The 21,267-nt window shown below is 32.0% G+C and overlaps 1 protein-coding gene across 10 annotated transcripts in view; it reads right to left on the minus strand.

The window, feature by feature from the left end:
• LOC139517356 (cytoplasmic dynein 1 heavy chain 1-like) overlaps positions 1–21,267 on the minus strand; it is a 75,134-nt gene that overhangs the window by 31,602 nt on the left and 22,265 nt on the right. For all 10 annotated transcript variants that reach the window (XM_071308312.1, XM_071308309.1, XM_071308311.1 and 7 more), the window contains exons 32-59: positions 20,777–20,950; positions 19,893–20,058; positions 18,679–18,864; positions 18,093–18,296; positions 16,831–17,113; positions 15,222–15,322; positions 14,695–14,857; positions 14,134–14,368; positions 13,102–13,285; positions 12,500–12,712; positions 11,992–12,144; positions 11,729–11,814; positions 11,177–11,333; positions 10,496–10,714; positions 9,876–10,079; positions 9,271–9,438; positions 8,612–8,845; positions 8,191–8,365; positions 7,790–7,943; positions 7,445–7,610; positions 7,098–7,261; positions 6,331–6,517; positions 5,585–5,848; positions 4,833–5,045; positions 4,426–4,517; positions 3,525–3,618; positions 2,932–3,123; positions 2,486–2,665 (exon numbers count right to left, since the gene is read on the minus strand). In XM_071308312.1, coding sequence (XP_071164413.1) covers positions 2,486–2,665; positions 2,932–3,123; positions 3,525–3,618; positions 4,426–4,517; positions 4,833–5,045; positions 5,585–5,848; positions 6,331–6,517; positions 7,098–7,261; positions 7,445–7,610; positions 7,790–7,943; positions 8,191–8,365; positions 8,612–8,845; positions 9,271–9,438; positions 9,876–10,079; positions 10,496–10,714; positions 11,177–11,333; positions 11,729–11,814; positions 11,992–12,144; positions 12,500–12,712; positions 13,102–13,285; positions 14,134–14,368; positions 14,695–14,857; positions 15,222–15,322; positions 16,831–17,113; positions 18,093–18,296; positions 18,679–18,864; positions 19,893–20,058; positions 20,777–20,950 — 5,011 coding nt within the window. The remainder of the gene's footprint in view (positions 1–2,485; positions 2,666–2,931; positions 3,124–3,524; positions 3,619–4,425; positions 4,518–4,832; positions 5,046–5,584; positions 5,849–6,330; positions 6,518–7,097; positions 7,262–7,444; positions 7,611–7,789; positions 7,944–8,190; positions 8,366–8,611; positions 8,846–9,270; positions 9,439–9,875; positions 10,080–10,495; positions 10,715–11,176; positions 11,334–11,728; positions 11,815–11,991; positions 12,145–12,499; positions 12,713–13,101; positions 13,286–14,133; positions 14,369–14,694; positions 14,858–15,221; positions 15,323–16,830; positions 17,114–18,092; positions 18,297–18,678; positions 18,865–19,892; positions 20,059–20,776; positions 20,951–21,267) is intronic.

A 21,267-nucleotide genomic window follows, 5' to 3' on the forward strand; every position in this document is an offset into this window, starting at 1 on the left:
GTTTAGCATTAGCTGTGCTTAGCCTAAAATCTTTTTGTGTGTAGTTATTTATTCCAGTTAAGCTTACCATCTGTTTGAGTTTAGCATTAGCTGTGCTTAGCTGAAAATCTTTTTGTGTGTAGTTATTTTTTGGAGTTAAGCTAACCATCTGTTTGAGTTTAGCATTAGCTGTGCTTAGTTTAAAATGTTTTTGAGTGTAGTTATTTTTTCGAGTTAAGCTTACCATCTGTTTGAGTTTAGCATTAGCTGTGCTTAGCTTAAAATCTTTTTGTGTGTAGTTATTTTTTGGAGTTAAGCTTACCATCTGTTTGAGTTTATCATAAGCTGTGCTTAGCTTAAAATCTGTTTGTGTATAGTTATTTTTTCGAGTTAAGCTTACCATCTGTTTGAGTTTAGCATTAGCTGTGCTTAGCTTAAAATCTTTTTGTGTGTAGTTATTTTTTCGAGTTAAGCTTACCATCTGTTTGAGTTTAGCATTAGCTGTGCTTAGCCTAAAATCTTTTTGTGCGTAGTTATTTATTCGAGTTAAGCTTACCATCTGTTTGAGTTTAGCATTAGCTGTGCTTAGTTTAAAATGTTTTTGAGTGTAGTTATTTTTTCGAGTTAAGCTTACCATCTGTTTGAGTTTATCATAAGCTGTGCTTAGCTTAAAATCTGTTTGTGTATAGTTATTTTTTCGAGTTAAGCTTACCATCTGTTTGAGTTTAGCATTAGCTGTGCTTAGCTTAAAATCTTTTTGTGTGTAGTTATTTTTTCGAGTTAAGCTTACCATCTGTTTGAGTTTAGCATTAGCTGTGCTTAGCCTAAAATCTTTTTGTGCGTAGTTATTTTTTCGAGTTAAGCTTACCATCTGTTTGAGGTTAGCATTAGCTGTGCTTAGCCTAAAATCTTTTTGTGCGTAGTTATTTATTCGAGTTAAGCTTACCATCTGTTTGAGTTTAGCATTAGCTGTGCTTAGTTTAAAATGTTTTTGAGTGTAATTTTTTTTTCGAGTTAAGCTTACCATCTGTTTGAGTTTATCATTAGCTGTGCTTAGCTGAAAATCTTTTTGTGTGTAGTTATTTTTTCGAGTTAAGCTTACCATCTGTTTGAGTTTATCATTAGCTGTGCTTAGCTTAAAATCTTTTTGTGTGTAGTTATTTATTCGAGTTAAGCTTACCATCTGTTTGAGTTTATCATTAGCTGTGCTTAGCTGAAAATCTTTTTGTGTGTAGTTATTTTTTCGAGTTAAGCTTACCATCTGTTTGAGTTTATCATTAGCTGTGCTTAGCTGAAAATCTTTTTGTGTGTAGTTATTTTTTCGAGTTAAGCTTACCATCTGTTTGAGTTTATCATTAGCTGTGCTTAGCTGAAAATCTTTTTGTGTGTAGTTATTTTTTCGAGTTAAGCTTACCATCTGTTTGAGTTTATCATTAGCTGTGCTTAGCTTAAAATCTTTTTGTGTGTAGTTATTTATTCGAGTTAAGCTTACCATCTGTTTGAGTTTATCATTAGCTGTGCTTAGCTGAAAATCTTTTTGTGTGTAGTTATTTTTTCGAGTTAAGCTTACCATCTGTTTGAGTTTATCATTAGCTGTGCTTAGCTTAAAATCTTTTTGAGTGTAGTTATTTTTTCGAGTTAAGCTTACCATCTGTTTGAGTTTATCATTAGCTGTGCTTAGCTGAAAATCTTTTTGTGTGTAGTTATTTTTTCGAGTTAAGCTTACCATCTGTTTGAGTTTATCATTAGCTGTGCTTAGCTGAAAATCTTTTTGTGTGTAGTTATTTATTCCAGTTAAGCTTACCATCTGTTTGAGTTTATCATTAGCTGTGCTTAGCTGAAAATCTTTTTGTGTGTAGTTATTTTTTCGAGTTAAGCTTACCATCTGTTTGAGTTTACCATTAGCTGTGCTTAGCTTAAAATCTTTTTGTGTGTAGTTATTTATTCGAGTTAAGCTTACCATCTGTTTGAGTTTATCATTTGCTGTGCTTAGCTGAAAATCTTTTTGTGTGTAGTTATTTTTTCGAGTTAAGCTTACCATCTGTTTGAGTTTATCATTAGCTGTGCTTAGCTGAAAATCTTTTTGTGTGTAGTTATTTTTTCGAGTTAAGCTTACCATCTGTTTGAGTTTAGCATTAGCTGTGCTTAGCTTAAAATCTTTTTGTGTGTAGTTATTTATTCGAGTTAAGCTTACCATCTGTTTGAGTTTATCATTAGCTGTGCTTAGCTGAAAATCTTTTTGTGTGTAGTTATTTATTCGAGTTAAGCTTACCATCTGTTTGAGTTTATCATTAGCTGTGCTTAGCTGAAAATCTTTTTGTGTGTAGTTATTTTTTCGAGTTAAGCTTACCATCTGTTTGAGTTTATCATTAGCTGTGCTTAGCTTAAAATCTTTTTGTGTGTAGTTATTTTTTCGAGTTAAGCTTACCATCTGTTTGAGTTTATCATTAGCTGTGCTTAGCTTAAAATCTTTTTGTGTGTAGTTATTTTTTGGAGTTAAGCTTACCATCTGTTTGAGTTTAGCATTAGCTGCATTATTCTTCTCCTCCAGTTCTATACGTTTAATAGACAATGATTTCTGTAAATCCTCCACTTGATCCACTGTCTCACGGATCTTCTGTAGACCTATATTCAAGTGAAGCTGTTGTTCTTCCAAATCTGATCTCTTCTCATTGTACAGTTTGACCTAATGAACAAAAGTAGGGATTCAGGGTTAACTTTATATATTGAATGGCTTTAAATAATAACTAGTTACTAGTTGATCTAAAGTATTAATGAGTGTCTATAGTTTATTAAACATTCACTAAATTATGAAATGAGAATCTGAATAAAATTTCTTGCTTTATATTTTTATAATAACTATAATGAAAATCTACACTGTATAACTTTAGTTAAGTTAACCAGAACATACCATTGTTTTGCTAGATACGTAAAAAGTAAGTACAAACTTACAAAGTGATGGATAAAGTCAAGATAATGTCTAGGTGTGATAGCCATTGTACGTCCTCCTCTCTTAGATACTCTATTGTTAGCCTGGTGTAGAGATAGATGTACAAATACAAAGGCATTGATCACTACATCTCTGTGTGCAGGGGGCATTGGCATGCCTTCATACAGTGGTGCCAGTTCGTCTGGAGCACGGTACTAAAATGAGATCATATCACAATTTATTTTTCATATTTTCAGGTTAGATATGCACAAGTCAAAAATACCACTTAATGCTTTAAAATAATAACTATTACTATCATAGACAAAGCACTTGCATTGCTGTTTTTCATCTTGACATTTGCTGAAAGATCTTCAGGGATTAACTTAAAGCTTAATATTGTAGCAAGATCAAATTGATCCTAGCACTGACTTCAGTTATATTCTGTGATATTCACTGGTATAACCACAACCTATGTCTTAAAAGGAATAACATGATTTTATATAGTTGCTTGAGAGAAATTTCATAAATTTTAAATCTTCTCCTGCATAATTCCAAAGGTTTAACTTCAGCTACATTTAAATGCATTTTTTCTTTCTTATTTAAAATATCAGTTTACCTTTGGTTTTTCTAGATCAACTTTGTTTGTGAATTCTTTTCCTACTTGATAGAGAGCTCCATTGGACCAGTCACCAAACCAATTCAACACACATCTGAAATAAAATCATTTATTACATATATATTATTGACATGTATTTGAATATATAATGATAGAAATAAATGGCATTTATTTGAATGAAATTGAGGGTAGAATTTACTGGCAACTGAATTCATGAGGTAATTTTACCTCATGAATCGAGTTTAATTATTATACCATAATTTTATTCTCCCAGCTGAAAGACCCATCATCTCATGTCCTCCTATAAGTGAACATTCTGACATCACTTCATAAAATCGTTTGAATGAGGTACGATTTTATGAAGAAAAATTGTCTGTTTTTTTATGTATTTTAATGGAGATGTTCAAAACAATGTTAACACATCACACAGCATGTTGATTCAAACAAATTTAATCATAAAAGCCCAGGCTTTCATTCAAAGAAAAAATTGCTGAAATTATTTCTACTCTACTATTCCATTTCACTCATTTAGTTTAAACATATTTATTTATAGTGAATTGGGAAACAAGTTTTGCAACTTATATTAATCCCTTTCCACTTTGCGGGTGCGAGTGCTGCCTTGTAGCGGCATTAGCCTGCTCTTTTTCGAAATCTACAAGGCTGTCTTTAAGTTGCAAGAGATATGGCTCTCTCTTAACACGGGTCAGCCATTTATCGTCCCTTTCCGACGGACTATCATTGTTTCCTAGAGACCATACTCACAAATGGTGTCGAGCCGAAATATAGTCCCTGAAAATTTCATCCCGAACGGGAATCGAACCAGGAACCTTTGTGTTAGTAGTCCGATGCACTAACCACTACACCACAGCTCTCTTATTTGATAGGCAGTACTATACATTACCTGTTAAACAAAGCTGGTGAAGTAGAAGCTCTATCCTTTAATCCCTCACTTGATGGATTCATTGTGAACACTACATGAAGATTCTTCATAACCTAAAACATAAATATTCTAATGTCAGAATCGAATTCATTCTACTTGTGTGTAGTGTTAGAAATTGATAGAAAATAAACACTATTAAAAGTTCCTGATTTTGTCAAATTGTCTTTTAAGAAAGTAATGGAAACAGTTTTTTTTTCCAAAATTAAATGTTAACAAGTTCAAAAGCCAGTGCCAAATTGTTTAGTATTTGTCTATCCAGATTTCCATTTCATACTGACAACATTCTGGGTTTTTTTAACTTTTTCATGTCATTGTCCAGTTCATTTAGTATTCTATCTTCTAATGAGCCAAAACAATTGTTATTGTACCTGCTGGGTGAACCATTTGTATAACTCTTCACTAGAATCTAACATGAGTCCTTCTCTCTGAGCTCCTTCCTTACACTGAGTCATTAATGTGGTGTTTTCATCTCCTTCAAACAATCCTGGAACTTCTCCATTAGCTAACAAAGTGTTCATTCTTTCTAAGAAACTAGAGTCCATCACATTGGATTCATCCATTATAAATGCAATCTTTTCACTCTTTATATGAAAATTAAGAAAAAATATAAAAATATAGTCTTCTGAAACCAATGGATACATTTTTCTCAAAAATACAATGATTTTTTTGGGGTCTCAAAACTTTTATTTTCAAATTTCTATGTAAAATGTGGTATTTTAAAATTTTAAAATATCCCCTATGGTCATCTTATTTATTGACATGAAGAAAAATTTATCGACTTAGAAAAGACCTGGCCTTGTGGTCATAAAACTTTTGAGCAAGTTTTTTGTACTCAGACTCAAGATTCAACCAATCAAAATACTGAATTTCATGTTTCGAGCATGATTTTTTTTGGGCTCCGAGCACTGAGAAAAGTTTTATGACTTCGTCCCCTGAACTCCAAAAGCAAATATTCTGCACAGGATATTAGCTTTTTATATTTGATTTCATAGAAGTCAAATGTAATTTAGCAGGTTTTTGTTCAGGGTATATCTTCAGAATTATAATCTAAACATCAAGGTTTAATGTCATTTCCAGTTTTCCTACTGTATTTTATCTATTATACATATAAGTTACTTACCTTACAACCAGATCTCCTCAGAACAACTCTGAGATCTTCATCAAAGTCATCTGCAGTATACTTATTATGGACCTTTATCTGGTACGTAGACAGACCGTTCATCCATGCAACAAATCTGGACAGAGTTGTCTTTCCTGCTCCACTGACACCAATCAATAAGACATGACCAGAGGGCTGTCTGAATATTCTGTCAATTCTTAGAACATGGTCCAAAACTTCATCAAACAGTACAAGTGGAACATCAAGCTCCTCTTCATAGAACACCTAATTCATAGACATATACATTAGACTCCAGCAAATCCATATAAAAGACAACAGTTTATTCTGAAATATTATCATTTTTTTAAACAAAAGATGTCTTCAAAATTGTAATTGATTGACTTCCTCCTTCAAAATAATACCTGTAGCTTTGACAGAATTTTCATGCATACTCTCATACTTGATAAATTTTACATTAAAATAATAGGAAAGGGTGACCATTAATATTACAAAAGCTGAAATATTGATTTAGTCAATATCCTATTAGTTGGTCTCCTGTATACATATAAAAAGATCTTAAATCTCTATCAATTACAGATTTTTTCAAATAATTCATAACTTTAACTTAAAATAAATAGTTAAATATAAGGATTCTCTTTATTAATATATTTCCTGAGTGGAATCTATGAATATTAGGAATGACTTTTCATATGGTGTGTCAAACAATATATCAAAAATTACAACTCTACAGTAGTCAGTAGATTTACCTTCAGCCTAGCTTTTGTATATTCTCTTAGGTCTTCTCTGTCTACTGGTACATAGTCCTTACAGAGCCAGTTACTGAACAGGATTGGTCTAGTGAGAGCCTCCTCTTTGTTTATACCTGGGAAATGTTTTAGTGCTACTTTATCTACGTTATCATCTGTCCATCTCCTCTCTTCATCGTCAATCAGCCTGTTATAAAATAAATATGTATTCTTACTTTTTTGTTGATTTAATTAATAGTGGCAAGTTTTCATAATCAGCTGTCATGTGTGCAGTTTGAAATCACATAAGGGCTGTTTCATTAACACAAACATGGTATCTAGGCAAGTCACTTTTAAAATGGAGTAGCCACCTACAAAGGCAAACAAAAATTTCACGTACATTATCACTGTACTTGATGCCCACCCATAGTTGAGATTTCAAAATTACCTTCCCATTGGTCACATGCATGTATTTATGGAACAGACCCAACAGACTTCAAACCTATGGATCAAGGTAATTTCCACACATCATTAAAATAAGAATCAGAAATTAGTCTTATTTTCAGATTATATCACGTTCTGAATTTTACTCAATCACAATATTGAACGGTATAGACAACTTCCATAACATTTTGAATTTTTTGTTTCTGCCAATACAAAAAAAAAATACACCTGCCTACATGTTAAAATCTGGTTAAATTGTAATAATAATAATATTAACAAACAACTTTAGAACTAGAATTCTGAAAGGTGTATATGTGTAATAAAATAAGTGAAGAACAAGATACCTGTCTTGGAACAATCTAAGAGCCTCATGTGCCCAGATCCTGACAAGTCCTTCTACAGATAAGTTATCTAGAGGTTTCAGAGCTTCACAGATACCTCTCACCCAACGTGTCATTTCCCTAGGACTGTACACATAATGGGGCTGCATGTCTTGTGTAAATCTCTCCTGCAAGAATAAAATTCATTTGTACAATCACTTTTACGACTTTAACTGATCAACTATCAAACCTTTTCATTTTTCCTTTACTACTGTTTTATCTTTTTTACAAGCTCAAAATACTTTAAAAAAAAACAGAATCAGAAGTAAATTATTAAGAAAACATTTTTTTCTAAATATTTAGTTCGTTACCTGTGACATGAGATAAAATTCCACCATAGCATTGGTTAGAGGATCAGCATATGGTTTTAGACTTGGAACCAGTCGTAACATAGCTCTGTTAAATGTTCCATAGATCTGTGTCAGTGATAGCTGTCCTGGATAGTCCACATACACCACTGGTACATGTCTCAAGAATCTGGGAGAAATCATAAATTTCAGTCTTTATTTCCTTTACATTATAAAGAATAAAGAAATTAACAAGAATCAATTTTAGCTTTTCCCTTTCTTTTAATTATTTCATTATTCTAAAATGTTCTACCATTTTGACATGGGATAACTTTGATATCACTGGGTTATGAAAAATAATTGAGTTACCTGTGTGAGAGAGGTTTCCTGCCAGGATCAGTGGGGGGATTACAGGCTCCAACAAACTGTATTCTTTCAAACTTAACCCAAGCTTGATCTGAAGGTCTGTAGAACCCATCATATTCTAACATCTGTCTCAGGAAAGATATAACCCTCTGTGTTCCTGAGAAAATATATTTAATAAATTCAAATAAGTTGTTCTATAAATATCAACAAAATGCATTTGAATACTATAAGTTCTCTACAGATTCAGAAATTTGATTGTTTTAAATCCATACTAAAAATCAAAACTGAAGAAAATCCTAGTATTCTAAATTCATATAGCAATAGCCTACTAAAAAATTTACAGAAATCACATTAATAAGTCTATTTGGTTGTCACAGATTTGCAGACTATAATTAGCTACCTACCATATTTATCCATGTTAGGCAGATTGATTTCATCACAGAAGAGTACGAGCCATTTGTTGAGCTGTATTGGTGCTAGGATAACTCCATTTGGTGTACGTCTATATTCACAGTAATGGTCAAATGTCTTCAACAACAACTCTGGTGATGTAGCACTGGAGAAATTCAAACCTACAACCTGAAATCAAGAGGATTAAACAATTATATCATAGTTCAATATACAGCTGGTTAATTTGGTGAACAATTACTTTAGATCACTGTTAGTATATTCAAGATGGTGTGGTATTTTATCAAATAGTTGGATTTAAATTCTGCTTGTAAAAAACACGACCAACTTTTTCAAGTTAATTAAACTTCTGAAATTGCCCACTATGAAATTATCTGATGAATATATATCACAGAATAATCATGTAAATGTTCTTGCCTCCATGTCTGGTAATGATCTCAGAGCACTGAACAATGTCATGGTTTTTCCTGATCCTGGAGGTCCACACAGTACCAATGGTTTATGTTCTGCTAGCCAGGTATACAGTAGGACTTCGTGTCTGACTGTATCTATAGTAGGTATAACAACATCAGCAGCTGCTACCTTATGTGTCTCTACTTCTATCTGTGGTACCTTAGACTGCCAGGGGATCCATTCTCCCGATATATTTACCTTAAAAAACAGTGTCAATTTAATCATACATGTAGTTAATATAATTTCTTTTATTTAACTACCTGAAGTTTATATATGCAGTAAAGAGCTATATATCAATTTTAAAATCTATATACAGACTGCAGTAGATAAGTCCATTCGTTTGATGTGTTTGAGCTTTTGACTTTGTCATTTGATTAGGGACTTTCCATTTCGATTTTTTCCTCTGAGTTCAGTATTTTTGTGATTTTACTTTTAAATACACTTTATCCATTATTTTTTTGTTTCAATTTGATATTGTTTATTTATAAGTTGAAATATAATCAAAATATATGTGTACATTGTCAACAACTATAAAATGTAATTCTTGCTATAAAACAGCTAAAAAACGCTTACCAAGGCACACATTTCTACATAAACTATATCATATGCATGTTTTTTTATACCTCAAAATCAATAATAGCATTATTAGCAGCAGGAGGTAGAGGTATAGTTGTAACACCTCTGATAAAGTTTCCTAGTTCCTGTCGGATCTTTAGTCTACCATCTCCTGACATAGACCATAACACACTGTATATCAAATATTTAGTTATATACTTCTCCAACTGGTCTTGCTGTAAAATACAAATGTATTGTTTAACTGTTGTCTATTTTTATAGCGGTATAGAAAACTTTTTATTCCTTTGCTTCTTTCCAGGAATCTTATATTGCTTCTTAATAAGAAATGGAATGTTTGACTTGTCTTAGTGACCGGACAGTATATTTTAATTTTGAAATTTAGTTCTTTGGGAATCCTTCCAAGGGTATATCTAAAAAGCAATAAGTTTTTCTTCCTGGGAATTAATATTTCACAATAAAGAAGAATCATAAATAAAATAGAATTAATCAATAGAACTAATCTTTCAATAAATTTCAGTGTCAAAACAATTTTACTGGGCTATTCTTTATAAAATCAAAAACAATATTTTATTTAAAGGACTTTAATTCTAATTATTTTAAAGATATAAATACTTGGTGTTAGTTTCTAGTTTTATTTTTATAGTTATCTTACCTGCATAGCAAAGTCAGCATGTGAGTTATTGTATGCTATAACATTCCTAACACTTTGATTCAACATAGAAAACAGAGCACTTAGGGCTCTTAGTCTAGTAAAGTCCATCACATGATCTAAATCAGCAGCATATTCTAAACACTTGTTAACAATCCCATCAGATGCAAAGTATGGCTGTAGTATAGCGGCACAGTCATTCTGGGTCTGAAATAAAAGGCAGTAAAATTTTTTAATTTTTAATTGATTTCTGATCTAATACCTTCTACAATTGTTCATTTAATCTTGCAACAATTTCAGTATGAATAGACAGAAAATGCATGTGCTTCTGGTGCAGTTGTTTATTTCTGGCATCAGTGGCATGCAATGCTTTCTAACAATATGTTTTTTAAACTAAATGTATACACAAATGTATATGATATTACACAGCTACACTTTCAGTTATATAATGAGATTTGTATTTGTATTAATTTTCTGTTTTTCTCTATTCCAAAATAATGTATCATGTGAACTAATTTTCGGTTTTTTAATTATTTTTAATATCTCACAACATTATAGAAGATATAAACAACACCATAGTATTCCACAAATGTAATCATTCAATCAGTTCCAAGTTATTTTACCTGCATTGAAGGTGACAGGACTTCTTCCTCCTTCTTGCCACCAGGTTTAATAGCCTCCTCTTCACTTTCCTCTACAGGTACATGTCTGAGTAGTTGTAGGTAGTTATCAAAGACCATGTCTGTAGACAAGACATCTTCACTGAACCATACCATACCACATCTACTGACTGTGGCTAAGGTGGCATACTTGAGATCTTGTACTTCAAACATAATTCTCACCTAAAATTTCAACAAGTATCGTTAATTTCATTTGCAGAGCTTTCAGAGAATATAAACATATCTCTACTATATACTATTAATGCTAAAGAAATCACTGGTAGACCTCTGCAATTTTCAAGTAGATAAAATGTTAATGTTTTCTAAAATTATCGTATCCTGCTTCAATTACTTATACAAATAAAACAATTTCTTATAGATCTAAATTTCTTTTTACTGCATATATAAATGTATATGAATGATATTAAAATTTGTAGCTTGCTGAATTCTTCATTTTTTTGCAATCTTTGAATAGCAAAATATCGATCAAACAGTATTACAAGCATTAGAATTAGACAAAGAGAGATGTTCTTACATTAGATGGAATATCAGAAATTCACCATTAGGTAATAGATGGAATATCAGAAATTCACCATTAGGTTATGTCAACATTCATTAGAATAAGGCACAGAGAGATATGCTTACATTAGGTGGAATAGCCAGACGTTCACCATTAGGTAATGTCAACATTTTACTGTCATCCAGTACAGAGTTCAGATTTTCTACCCATTCTGGATCTACATCACCATCAAATATAATCCATTGTCTCTTATGTAATTCTCCTCGAACATTGTCTATGATTCTGAAAAAAGTCAAAATATTCTCATTAGTAAATCTCTTTTCATATTGTCTGTGATTATGCTAATATCAAAGGTTTAGCAGAAAACTGACCAGTTTGCTCATTTTATGTCAGAAGGTCTCAAGATTTTCAATACATTTTTCAGTTTGTTGTCCTGTCTTTTGTTTCATTATCATTCCAAGTCAGAGTAGAGGAGAGCCCTCACAAACATGCCATAATCTTATTATTTCACTTGTAAACAAGGAACCTCAAGTCAAGTGGTAATCATTGCTTTCCTATTAAAATTGGTCATAATTAAATGTACTTGATATCAAATAAGTTGTAAAGGTTTCATTTAACCGTTTCAATTTCTTTCTTTTTTGGTTGACTTTTATATCTTGTAAGATGAAATAACTTACTTTCTGAGGATATGTGTGAACAATCCATCTGTCCATTCTCTGGTGTTAGGATCCAAATTACCATATAACAATGCCTTCGATATGGACTAAAAATAGTGATAAAAAATATTCAGAACTTGTAGAATGGAAAATTTCAAACATTTTTTTATTGATTGATCCCTTTTCTCACCAAATACAAAGGAAAAGTATGTACTATATGAAAACATACCCAGCAGAAATATAAATGTTACTTTTTTAGTGTATCACTAGGAATAATATCTTACTTTTGGATCAATAACATGAGCTACACCATCTGTTCCTTCAAGTCTCTCTAGAGCCTTCAATAGAACTCTCCAGGCTTTAGATTTACCACTACCACTAGGTCCTACCATCATCAAACCATGGTGGAGATTAGTAATCTGGTACAGTTGTAGCACCTAAAACATAAAAACAGGAATTTCTTTATTGCCAAAAAGTAAATATTTCAATTCAAGGCAAGTTTAGAAACTGAAAAGCACAACTTCAAGACACATATGATTACCAATCAGTGTATCATCTTCTGATTTGTAAAAGTCAAGTTTTCAAAAAGGGGTAAATTTTATATAAAGAAAAAAAACCACTTGAAAAAGGTTTTTTTCTAGGAACAGAAATTTAAAGTCCAGTAAGTAATAAACAAATTTAAGAATCTATCTGGCAAAGCATGTGTTTACATAATAAAGTATGAGTCATTCTTCAATAATTTGTTTTATATAAACTATTCTAGCAGTTTTTAAATGACCTATATTCTTTTACCTTGTCAACCCATTGAGCTCCTGAGTCTTCACCTTCAGCATATACAAGATACATCTCTTTACAGACTTTCTTAATCTCAGCTCTGAGGGCTTCCATACCACCAGCATGATATTCTACCCCTGGGAACACATCATGTAATAGACTGTTGAGCAGTGGGATATCTTCAGCCACAAGCTTAGGTACCAGTGTCTCCATCACACTCTGTATCAAAATCTACAAACACAACAATGGAGATGTTAAACATAACAGGTTAATGGCAATTTATTTACACAGTTGAAAAGAAATGTCAATAAATCACCATGTGGGCTATACAAACCTGCTTAAAGAGACCACCTGTGTTTAGCAAAAACATGTGTTAAAAGAATATCAATTTTAGATCCCTCTGTAGTAAATTTCATATAAATTGAACCTGTATCAAAAGACCACCTGTCTTAAGAGACCATTTTTTTTGCTCTCCCTTAAGTGGTCTCTGAAACAGGTTTGACTGTACTCTACTTTTAAACACAAATAACATTTGCTTCTAAACAAACCTTTTTTGAAAGAAGAATACACAAGTCATTTCTTTTTTCAATCTCATATAAATGTAAAATATATTTCTGTACCTCTTGTTCTGGTAGATTTTCAGCAATTTTCCCTTCATCAACTTCTTCTCCTCTTTCTAACAAGCCATCTTTAATTCTCTGTATCCTGTCACGTTTGACATTACCAGCACTGATAAGTACACTCTTCAAAGCTCTTAATCCAAAGTCATAATGAGACTGTGGTGATAGCTGTTCATCACACAATCTGTGTAAGATACAATAAACCATGAAAATACACTGGACAAAAAGAAGCATTATTATCCATATCAAGGTGTAATACCACCAAATCATGGTACGTCACATCTGGTTGTATACGAAAGTAGGCCTAAAAAAATATTCCCTTGAATTTGACAGATGTAGAAAACTAACCCTGCATTTCAATGCACTTAAATTTTTCTGAGTCATAAACATGTATGTTGGGTGTCTGAAAGCATCATTCTTTTTTTATTTGATGGTCTTACAAAATATTTTGGAACGTTAAGGTTACACCGTTACCAAAGCAGGTAACCAGTAAATAGCAGTGTAAAAATTGGATTGTTTACTTCGGGTGATGGTTACTTTCTTATATGCAATGAAATGTCGTGTGAAATTTTCACTGTAGCACTGGAAAGGATTAAACTTTATACATGCAAAGTATTTCTTTGGTTGAAATAAAGGTAAATACTGTACATTTTTTTTAAAGTGCCAATTTAACAAAGACTAATAGGGGAAAATCAATGGTGGTATTACACCTTAAAGATATGCTTATTTTGTTTATGATGTAATGTTCTTCAGTTTTCAATTATATGTCATAACCCTTTTGGCTTTAACATGCAATATGCTTAAAACATATTTTTATTTTATTTTTTTTAAATATACAGTTCTATGAAAATGATGCCTTTTTGAATGTTAATATTAACATCCTTCAATATGAATAAGAAAGATATAAGCCAACAAATTAATTTCTTGTACAAATAATCTATTAGATTAGAAGTTATGGACCTTTCCTTAGCGTTCCATTATGTATTAAAAATTTAAAAGAGTGATAGAGTAAGATCAGTACAAACTACTTACTGGAAGAATGGTACAATCTTGCTGGCTAGTTTTTCAGCTGTTCTAAATCCTTGTGAATACAACATGACCTCAGCAATCAAAAGTCTATTAGGTTTGGTCATAGCCAAACTTCTGAACAATTTCTTCAAGTTATCAGGGAGATTAGATCTACCAGCGTATCCTGGATTCATGGTGATGAAAATAGCCATGTCAGGATTCAACTTCACGGTTTTACCAATAATTTCTACAGCTACTCCTGCAAAAGAGAGAGTACAAATCTGTCATAATCCAATATAAATATATCTTTTTATCAACAATTTGAGTACATTTTTATTTTTTAAGTACAATTCACTGATAAAGATTCATATCTTTACAATATAAAACTAAAATATATATAAAATTCGTCCATTCTAACAATTTAATTTATTTAAAATTTTTCTGATAATGCAAACATCAAAAGTTGTCTAACATTTTTATACACCATGCTCATTTCAAAAAAAAATCTTATGACTATAGTTGATTGAGAGCTGTACTGAAAATTTCATGAGTTGTCAATTTCTCACTATAACCTTTTTATCTTACCTTTCTTTTTGTCTATAACTCCTACAAGTTCCTTGAGGCCTTCTTGGATGGTTTGAATTTCCTGTGATACAGCTGACAACATTCTCTCCTCCAATCTATTAAACTCATCAAAGCATCCCCACGCTCCAACTTGACACAATCCAACAAAAATGCGACCCATAGCCTACAATGTGTAAAGAATGTTATTGATAAATTCTTTGTGTACACTTTTTATAAAAAGTTCATCATATGTTTGACTTTGTAATTGGAAAACTTTTTGAAGAAAAATAAAATGTCTCCACTTTACTTTTCTTCCAGTACAGCTCATGGCTATTTTCTACTAAGTATACATAGTTTTAAGCATGGAAAAATCAATAGAATAACCATATAAATCAGTTGAAAATTTTTATTTGGATTCAGAAGATACAATACTGATAGATATTATCAGTGGATAAATGAGATGAACTACCTTCTCTGACTTGTATAATTTAACTGAATCTATAAATAAGCAATACAAGTTTAAATGTAAATTTTCTATGTTTACCAACCTGGAAATCAAATGTTTCATCACAATTAAAGACCAATACAAATCTACCAAGCTGGTTACCCAAAGCTTTGACAGATTCAGTTTTACCAGTTCCAGCAGGACCTGTGAAATATAATATAAAATATTATTCAAATCACTTAAATTTTCCAAATAACTATACATAGATATACAAATGAAATTAAAAACATACCATACATAATCATGATAAAAACTGGCAGTCTGTGATTTTTAATATCCTCTTAGGCTAATTAATTTGTGTCGAAATTTATAAATTTCTGAATTTACAGTGGCTGAATTTTACGACTATATTGCCAAACCAGGGAGAATTGATTCCCATCTCTTACAACTATATTGCCAAACCAGGGAGAATTGATTCCAATCTCTTACAACTATATTGCCAAACCAGGGAGAATTGATTCCCATCTCTTACAACTATATTGCCAAACCAGGGAGAATTGATTCCCATCTCTTACAACTATATTGCCAAACCAGGGAGAATTGATTCCCATCTCTTACAACTATATTGCCAAACCAGGGAGAATTGATTCCAATCTCTTACAACTATATTGCCAAACCAGGGAGAATTGATTCCCATCTCTTACAACTATATTGCCAAACCAGGGAGAATTGATTCCAATCTCTTACAACTATATTGCCAAACCAGGGAGAATTGATTCCCATCTCTTACAACTATATTGCCAAACCAGGGAGAATTGATTCCAATCTCTTACAACTATATTGCCAAACCAGGGAGAATTGATTCCCATCTCTTACAACTATATTGCCAAACCAGGGAGAATTGATTCCCATCTCTTACAACTATATTGCCAAACCAGGGAGAATTGATTCCAATCTCTTACAACTATATTGCCAAACCAGGGAGAATTGATTCCCATCTCTTACAACTATATTGCCAAACCAGGGAGAATTGATTCCCATCTCTTACAACTATATTGCCAAACCAGGGAGAATTGATTCCAATCTCTTACAACTATATTGCCAAACCAGGGAGAATTGATTCCCATCTCTTACAACTATATTGCCAAACCAGGGAGAATTGATTCCAATCTCTTACAACTATATTGCCAAACCAGGGAGAATTGATTCCAATCTCTTACAACTATATTGCCAAACCAGGGAGAATTGATTCCCATCTCTTACAACTATATTGCCAAACCAGGGAGAATTGATTCCCATCTCTTACAACTATATTGCCAAACCAGGGAGAATTGATTCCAATCTCTTACAACTATATTGCCAAACCAGGGAGAATTGATTCCCATCTCTTACAACTATATTGCCAAACCAGGGAGAATTGATTCCCATCTCTTACAACTATATTGCCAAACCAGGGAGAATTGATTCCAATCTCTTACAACTATATTGCCAAACCAGGGAGAATTGATTCCCATCTCTTACAACTATATTGCCAAACCAGGGAGAATTGATTCCCATCTCTTACAACTATATTGCCAAACCAGCGAAAATTGATTCCCATCTCTTTTTTTTCAACCACACATTTATATTACACTTACATACTGAAAACCAAAAACTTCTAGTTCTTAAGTGTTAATAAATGTACTAAAATTGACATAAATCACGATATTAACCAAATGGTGATCCTCCAAGTCTAGCCTCTAATGCCTGGGTCATAGTGAGATAACATCTGTCAGTTAATGGTGTTTGGACAAGTTTCTCTTGTACTCCAAGGTATTCAAATCCATAGTTGAACTTGGTGTTAGCCATATGTATAGAGAGTTGTTGTAAAACATCAGTGTTCTTAGGATCAAAGTAAAATCTCATTTGACATAACCAATCAAAGTTCTTAGGACTATTGACATTGTGTGAAACTAACATCCTTGTCACATCTCTCTGATGGACCAACTCTGTGATCTAAAAGTATGAAAAATTAAGATTAATAAAAATAAATTGTCAGCATTTATTATATGCTTTACAATAATAAGAAGTCCTTTAATGGAATGAAATTTAAACATGAAACAAAATGGACAAAAAATATTCAAAGTACTAATTCTCCTTGTACTGGAATTCATTATCATTTTGATCAGTCAAATGAATATTTAACTGTGTAATGTATTCAAATCATAAGTATATATATATTTATCATGTTGATATGATAGCTTTTACATATGTGTAATGAGTGGAAGAACACCAGCCATAATTTCTAACCTGGGCAGATAACCCATATCAGGGGCATCTTGTGCACAAAACCCATAATAGTGCCTCTCGTGCAAGTTACTTCCGGTATCAGTTGTTTACTTTTCCCTTGTGACGTCAGATATTTTTTATGACAACGTCAAAATTTACGGGAACTTTTTGGGGATAGTTTAGTACTTGCTAATAAATACCATTGACAATTATGAGTCATTTTATAGTACAACAAACATGGAGTAATAATGATCACAAAACTCTTCCAAATTTTCAATGTTTCAAAATGCCTCTATAGGAAATAGTAACATAAATAAATATGGAGGTAGTGATGTTATTGTTGGGCAATTATAGTGTATTTGTTGGATTCATAATTTAACTTTTTTATAAAGTTTTTGACTGTTTTATTTGTTAATTTGCCATACATAAAACAATTGTCAGAAGTATATAATAAAGTGATTAATACATGGCCTTTTCCATATCGGCCCGGGTATCATCCCTCGACCAATAGCAGCACCTCCACTACGTCTCAGGCTGATATGGGGGTCTCGGGATGATACCCGGGTTAATATGGAAAAGACCATGTATTAATCTCTATATATTTCTGCTCTACCATAACTGACTATACATATCACATCTTTCAACTACTTTAAACAGTTTTAATATTGAATTTTATCACATTTTCTATTGACATATCAGTTCATACCAAATGTTCAAGTTTCTTTCTCCTAACAGGTGGTTGTTCATGTAATACAGAATCAGCCAGGACATTGAGTGTGGAGTCTACTGTTGTCAGGACACCCTGGAGTGGTGTTAGATCATCAGGTTTGTTAGATGTAGAGATTGCCTGTAGTGTTGTTTCTACATTCTCTGACCAGCAAATCTGGGAGGCTAATACTACTAACTGGGCCTATAAGATAAACATTTAGTTAGATAACTATAGCAAAATGATGTACAGTTAATATTCAGGTATCTTAAGTTAATAGTTTGATGTTGTTTTATTTTATGTTTCATTTCATTTTAATGTGAGAGTCTAAAATGAAGTTTTCTTGCAACTGTATTACAATCCAGCCAGCTTAATAAGCTTCCTCTATTAACAAAGTGTTAATGAGAAAATAAACATATATAACAATAAACAAATATGTTGTGCATGCATGTGACAGAACAGATATGAATAGTGTTGTCCTCTTTGTTTAAATATGATCCTAAGTGAACACAATGTTTTTTCATCAGTGTCTAAGAACAATGTCATTTTATTATGTGTCATTCATAATTCTATTAACGATTCCTACCTGATATCCATCAATCCATTGCATGTACTGCTCAGGATCAATCTTGCCAGACTTAAAGGCTGTCACCTCCTGTACAGACTTGGCTAATAATTTAGCTAATGTTACTCTCATTTCTTTCTCTACTAAGGTCAGCCAATCATTGATCTTTGGATGTTGTGCTATAGAAACAGTTGTCACAAAATGGACCTGGAAAATAAGGTAGAAATTTAAATAAACAGCTATTGCACTGTTATCACAAAGGAGGTGGGTCATTTTAAAATTTGAAAAAAATTAGCATTCCTCAGTCCTACCAAAATAATGTAGTTCTACTGATAAATGAATGGGGTGATATAATCTGGACACTTCAGCTGTGATGTCATTATGGCATCATAAACATGTAGAAGAATTTTAATCTAACTAGATTAACTAGAGCCTGTGTCACTCACCTTGGTATATGTGCATATTAAGCAAATGACACAGATGGATACATGACAAAATTGTGTTTTGGTGATGATGATGTGTTTGTAGATCTTACTTTACTGAAAATTTTTGCTGCTTACAATTATCTCTATATATTATGAACTTGGCTCAGTAGTTTCAGAGGAAAATATTTTGTAAAAATTTACAAAAATTACAAAATTTATGAAAATTGTTAAAAATTGACTATAAAGAGCAATAACTGCTTAATGGGTCAATTGACCATTTTGGTCATGTTGACTTATTTGTAGGTCTTACTTTGCTGTACATTATTGCTGTTTACAGTTTATCTCTATCTATAATAATATTGAAGATAATAACAAACATCAAAATTTTCCTAAAATTACAAATTCAATTGGTGGCCTGATTGGTCTGAAAATTTCACTAAAGCGTGAATTAACAGATGAAAAAATAATTACAAACAGTACAATCACTCCACGTCGGAAATCACTGAATAATTTATACATTTTTAGAACAAGGAGCGTCATTGACGGAGTGGCGTTAAATTTTTGAGTTATAAAAAAGTGTCATGTCTATCTTCATCTAGTTATATTTTTACATTAACATCTAAATCAACATGAAAATAAATTGGCGTCTGTTGTGTCACCTATTGTTCCTTGTCAGTTAATGCCAACATTATTTTGGTATTTACTTCCTTTTACCTCTACAATCCAAACACCTGTGAAAACCAAACAAAATGCAAAGTCCTGCGGGTGTTCGGTTTGGACAGGTTTCACTGTAATATGGGTTTCACCTACCTCTTCTCCCTCCTTGGACACCAGACCAGTGACCTGTGATTCATCATCATTTAGAGCTATGGAAGATACTCCAGCAAACATCTTTTTGAAATGTTTCTGTAGTCTGCCTACATTCTTACTGTTACCAATAATCTCTAACAAATCTTCATCACCAACAAAGTAAAATCTGAAAAAATAAACAGATAAATATAATTAATTATCTAAGCATGTACAATATTCATATTTACCATAGATTGTATTGCTAAAGAAGGAAACAAAAAGACACATACAATTATAAATTTCACATACCAAAGGAGTCTAAATAAAGTTGTTAAGCCTGCCTTAAAAAGGTTTTCATGAGACAATATTTAAGTAAACTACCTATTATATAAACTTTCAGTGTTTTGACATTGAAAAATGAGAATTAAAATAAGGAATGTGTCAAAGGGAGACAACCTGCCCAATGAGCAGAAAACAGCCAAAGGCCACCAATGGGTCTTCAATACATTACAGTTAAAATAATAAAGCATGCAAACCAAGAGTTTAAATGCCTTGCTTGCAAACTTTGTTTGGTTGTTTGCTCAGGCATTGTAATTCAGATTGACTCCTAAATTTAATGGAGAGGTGGAGTAACAGTTTGTTTACTACATAAAAAAGAGTTGATTGGACAATGGATATTATATTGGAAACAATTTTAATATTCATTGACCAATCAAACCTTTGTGTATAGTAAACAGACTGTTATACTCCACCTACCTATTTAATTTAAGTGTCAATCTTAATTACAATGTCTGAGCGAATAACCAAACAAAGTTGGCAAGCAAGGTATTTAAACTCTTGGTTTGCATGCTTTATTATTTTAACTGTAATTTGAAGCAGTTTATAACTTTTGTACATTAACCAACCTTGGGAATGATGATCTTTCTCTCTCTAGATATTCTCCTAAAGCTTTCTGTATCTTGCCCAGTAGATCAGCTAATCTCTCCAATTGTTTCTGTACATTGTTGATGTTAACTACATCCATAACTAATGGGGACTTGGTCACCTTCTTCATTAATGCTAAAAACTCGGTACTCACACTATAATTAAAGAAAATCACAATGAAATAATGTTCTACTGAATGAGAAAAATATCGAATTTTTTTCTAGACAGAAACAAAGCAGAAATAAATTTATCCAATATAAATATAATACTGAAAAAAAATGGTCAACCTGAAGAAATAAAAAAAAAAGCCAAACTGTTCCCAATCTTTTCTTTTGTTAATTATCATAAAAGCATTACTTCTGTATTTCCTGACATTGTACTTCATACATGTATATTGCTTACAATAAGAGAAAATGTTCAAATTAAAAACAGTATAGTATATAAATATAGTTTCATTTGTACAATTTTAATG

This window comes from Mytilus edulis, chromosome 3 (assembly GCF_963676685.1).
Source record: "Mytilus edulis chromosome 3, xbMytEdul2.2, whole genome shotgun sequence".
In the NCBI taxonomy this organism is placed as follows: domain Eukaryota; kingdom Metazoa; phylum Mollusca; class Bivalvia; order Mytilida; family Mytilidae; genus Mytilus; species Mytilus edulis.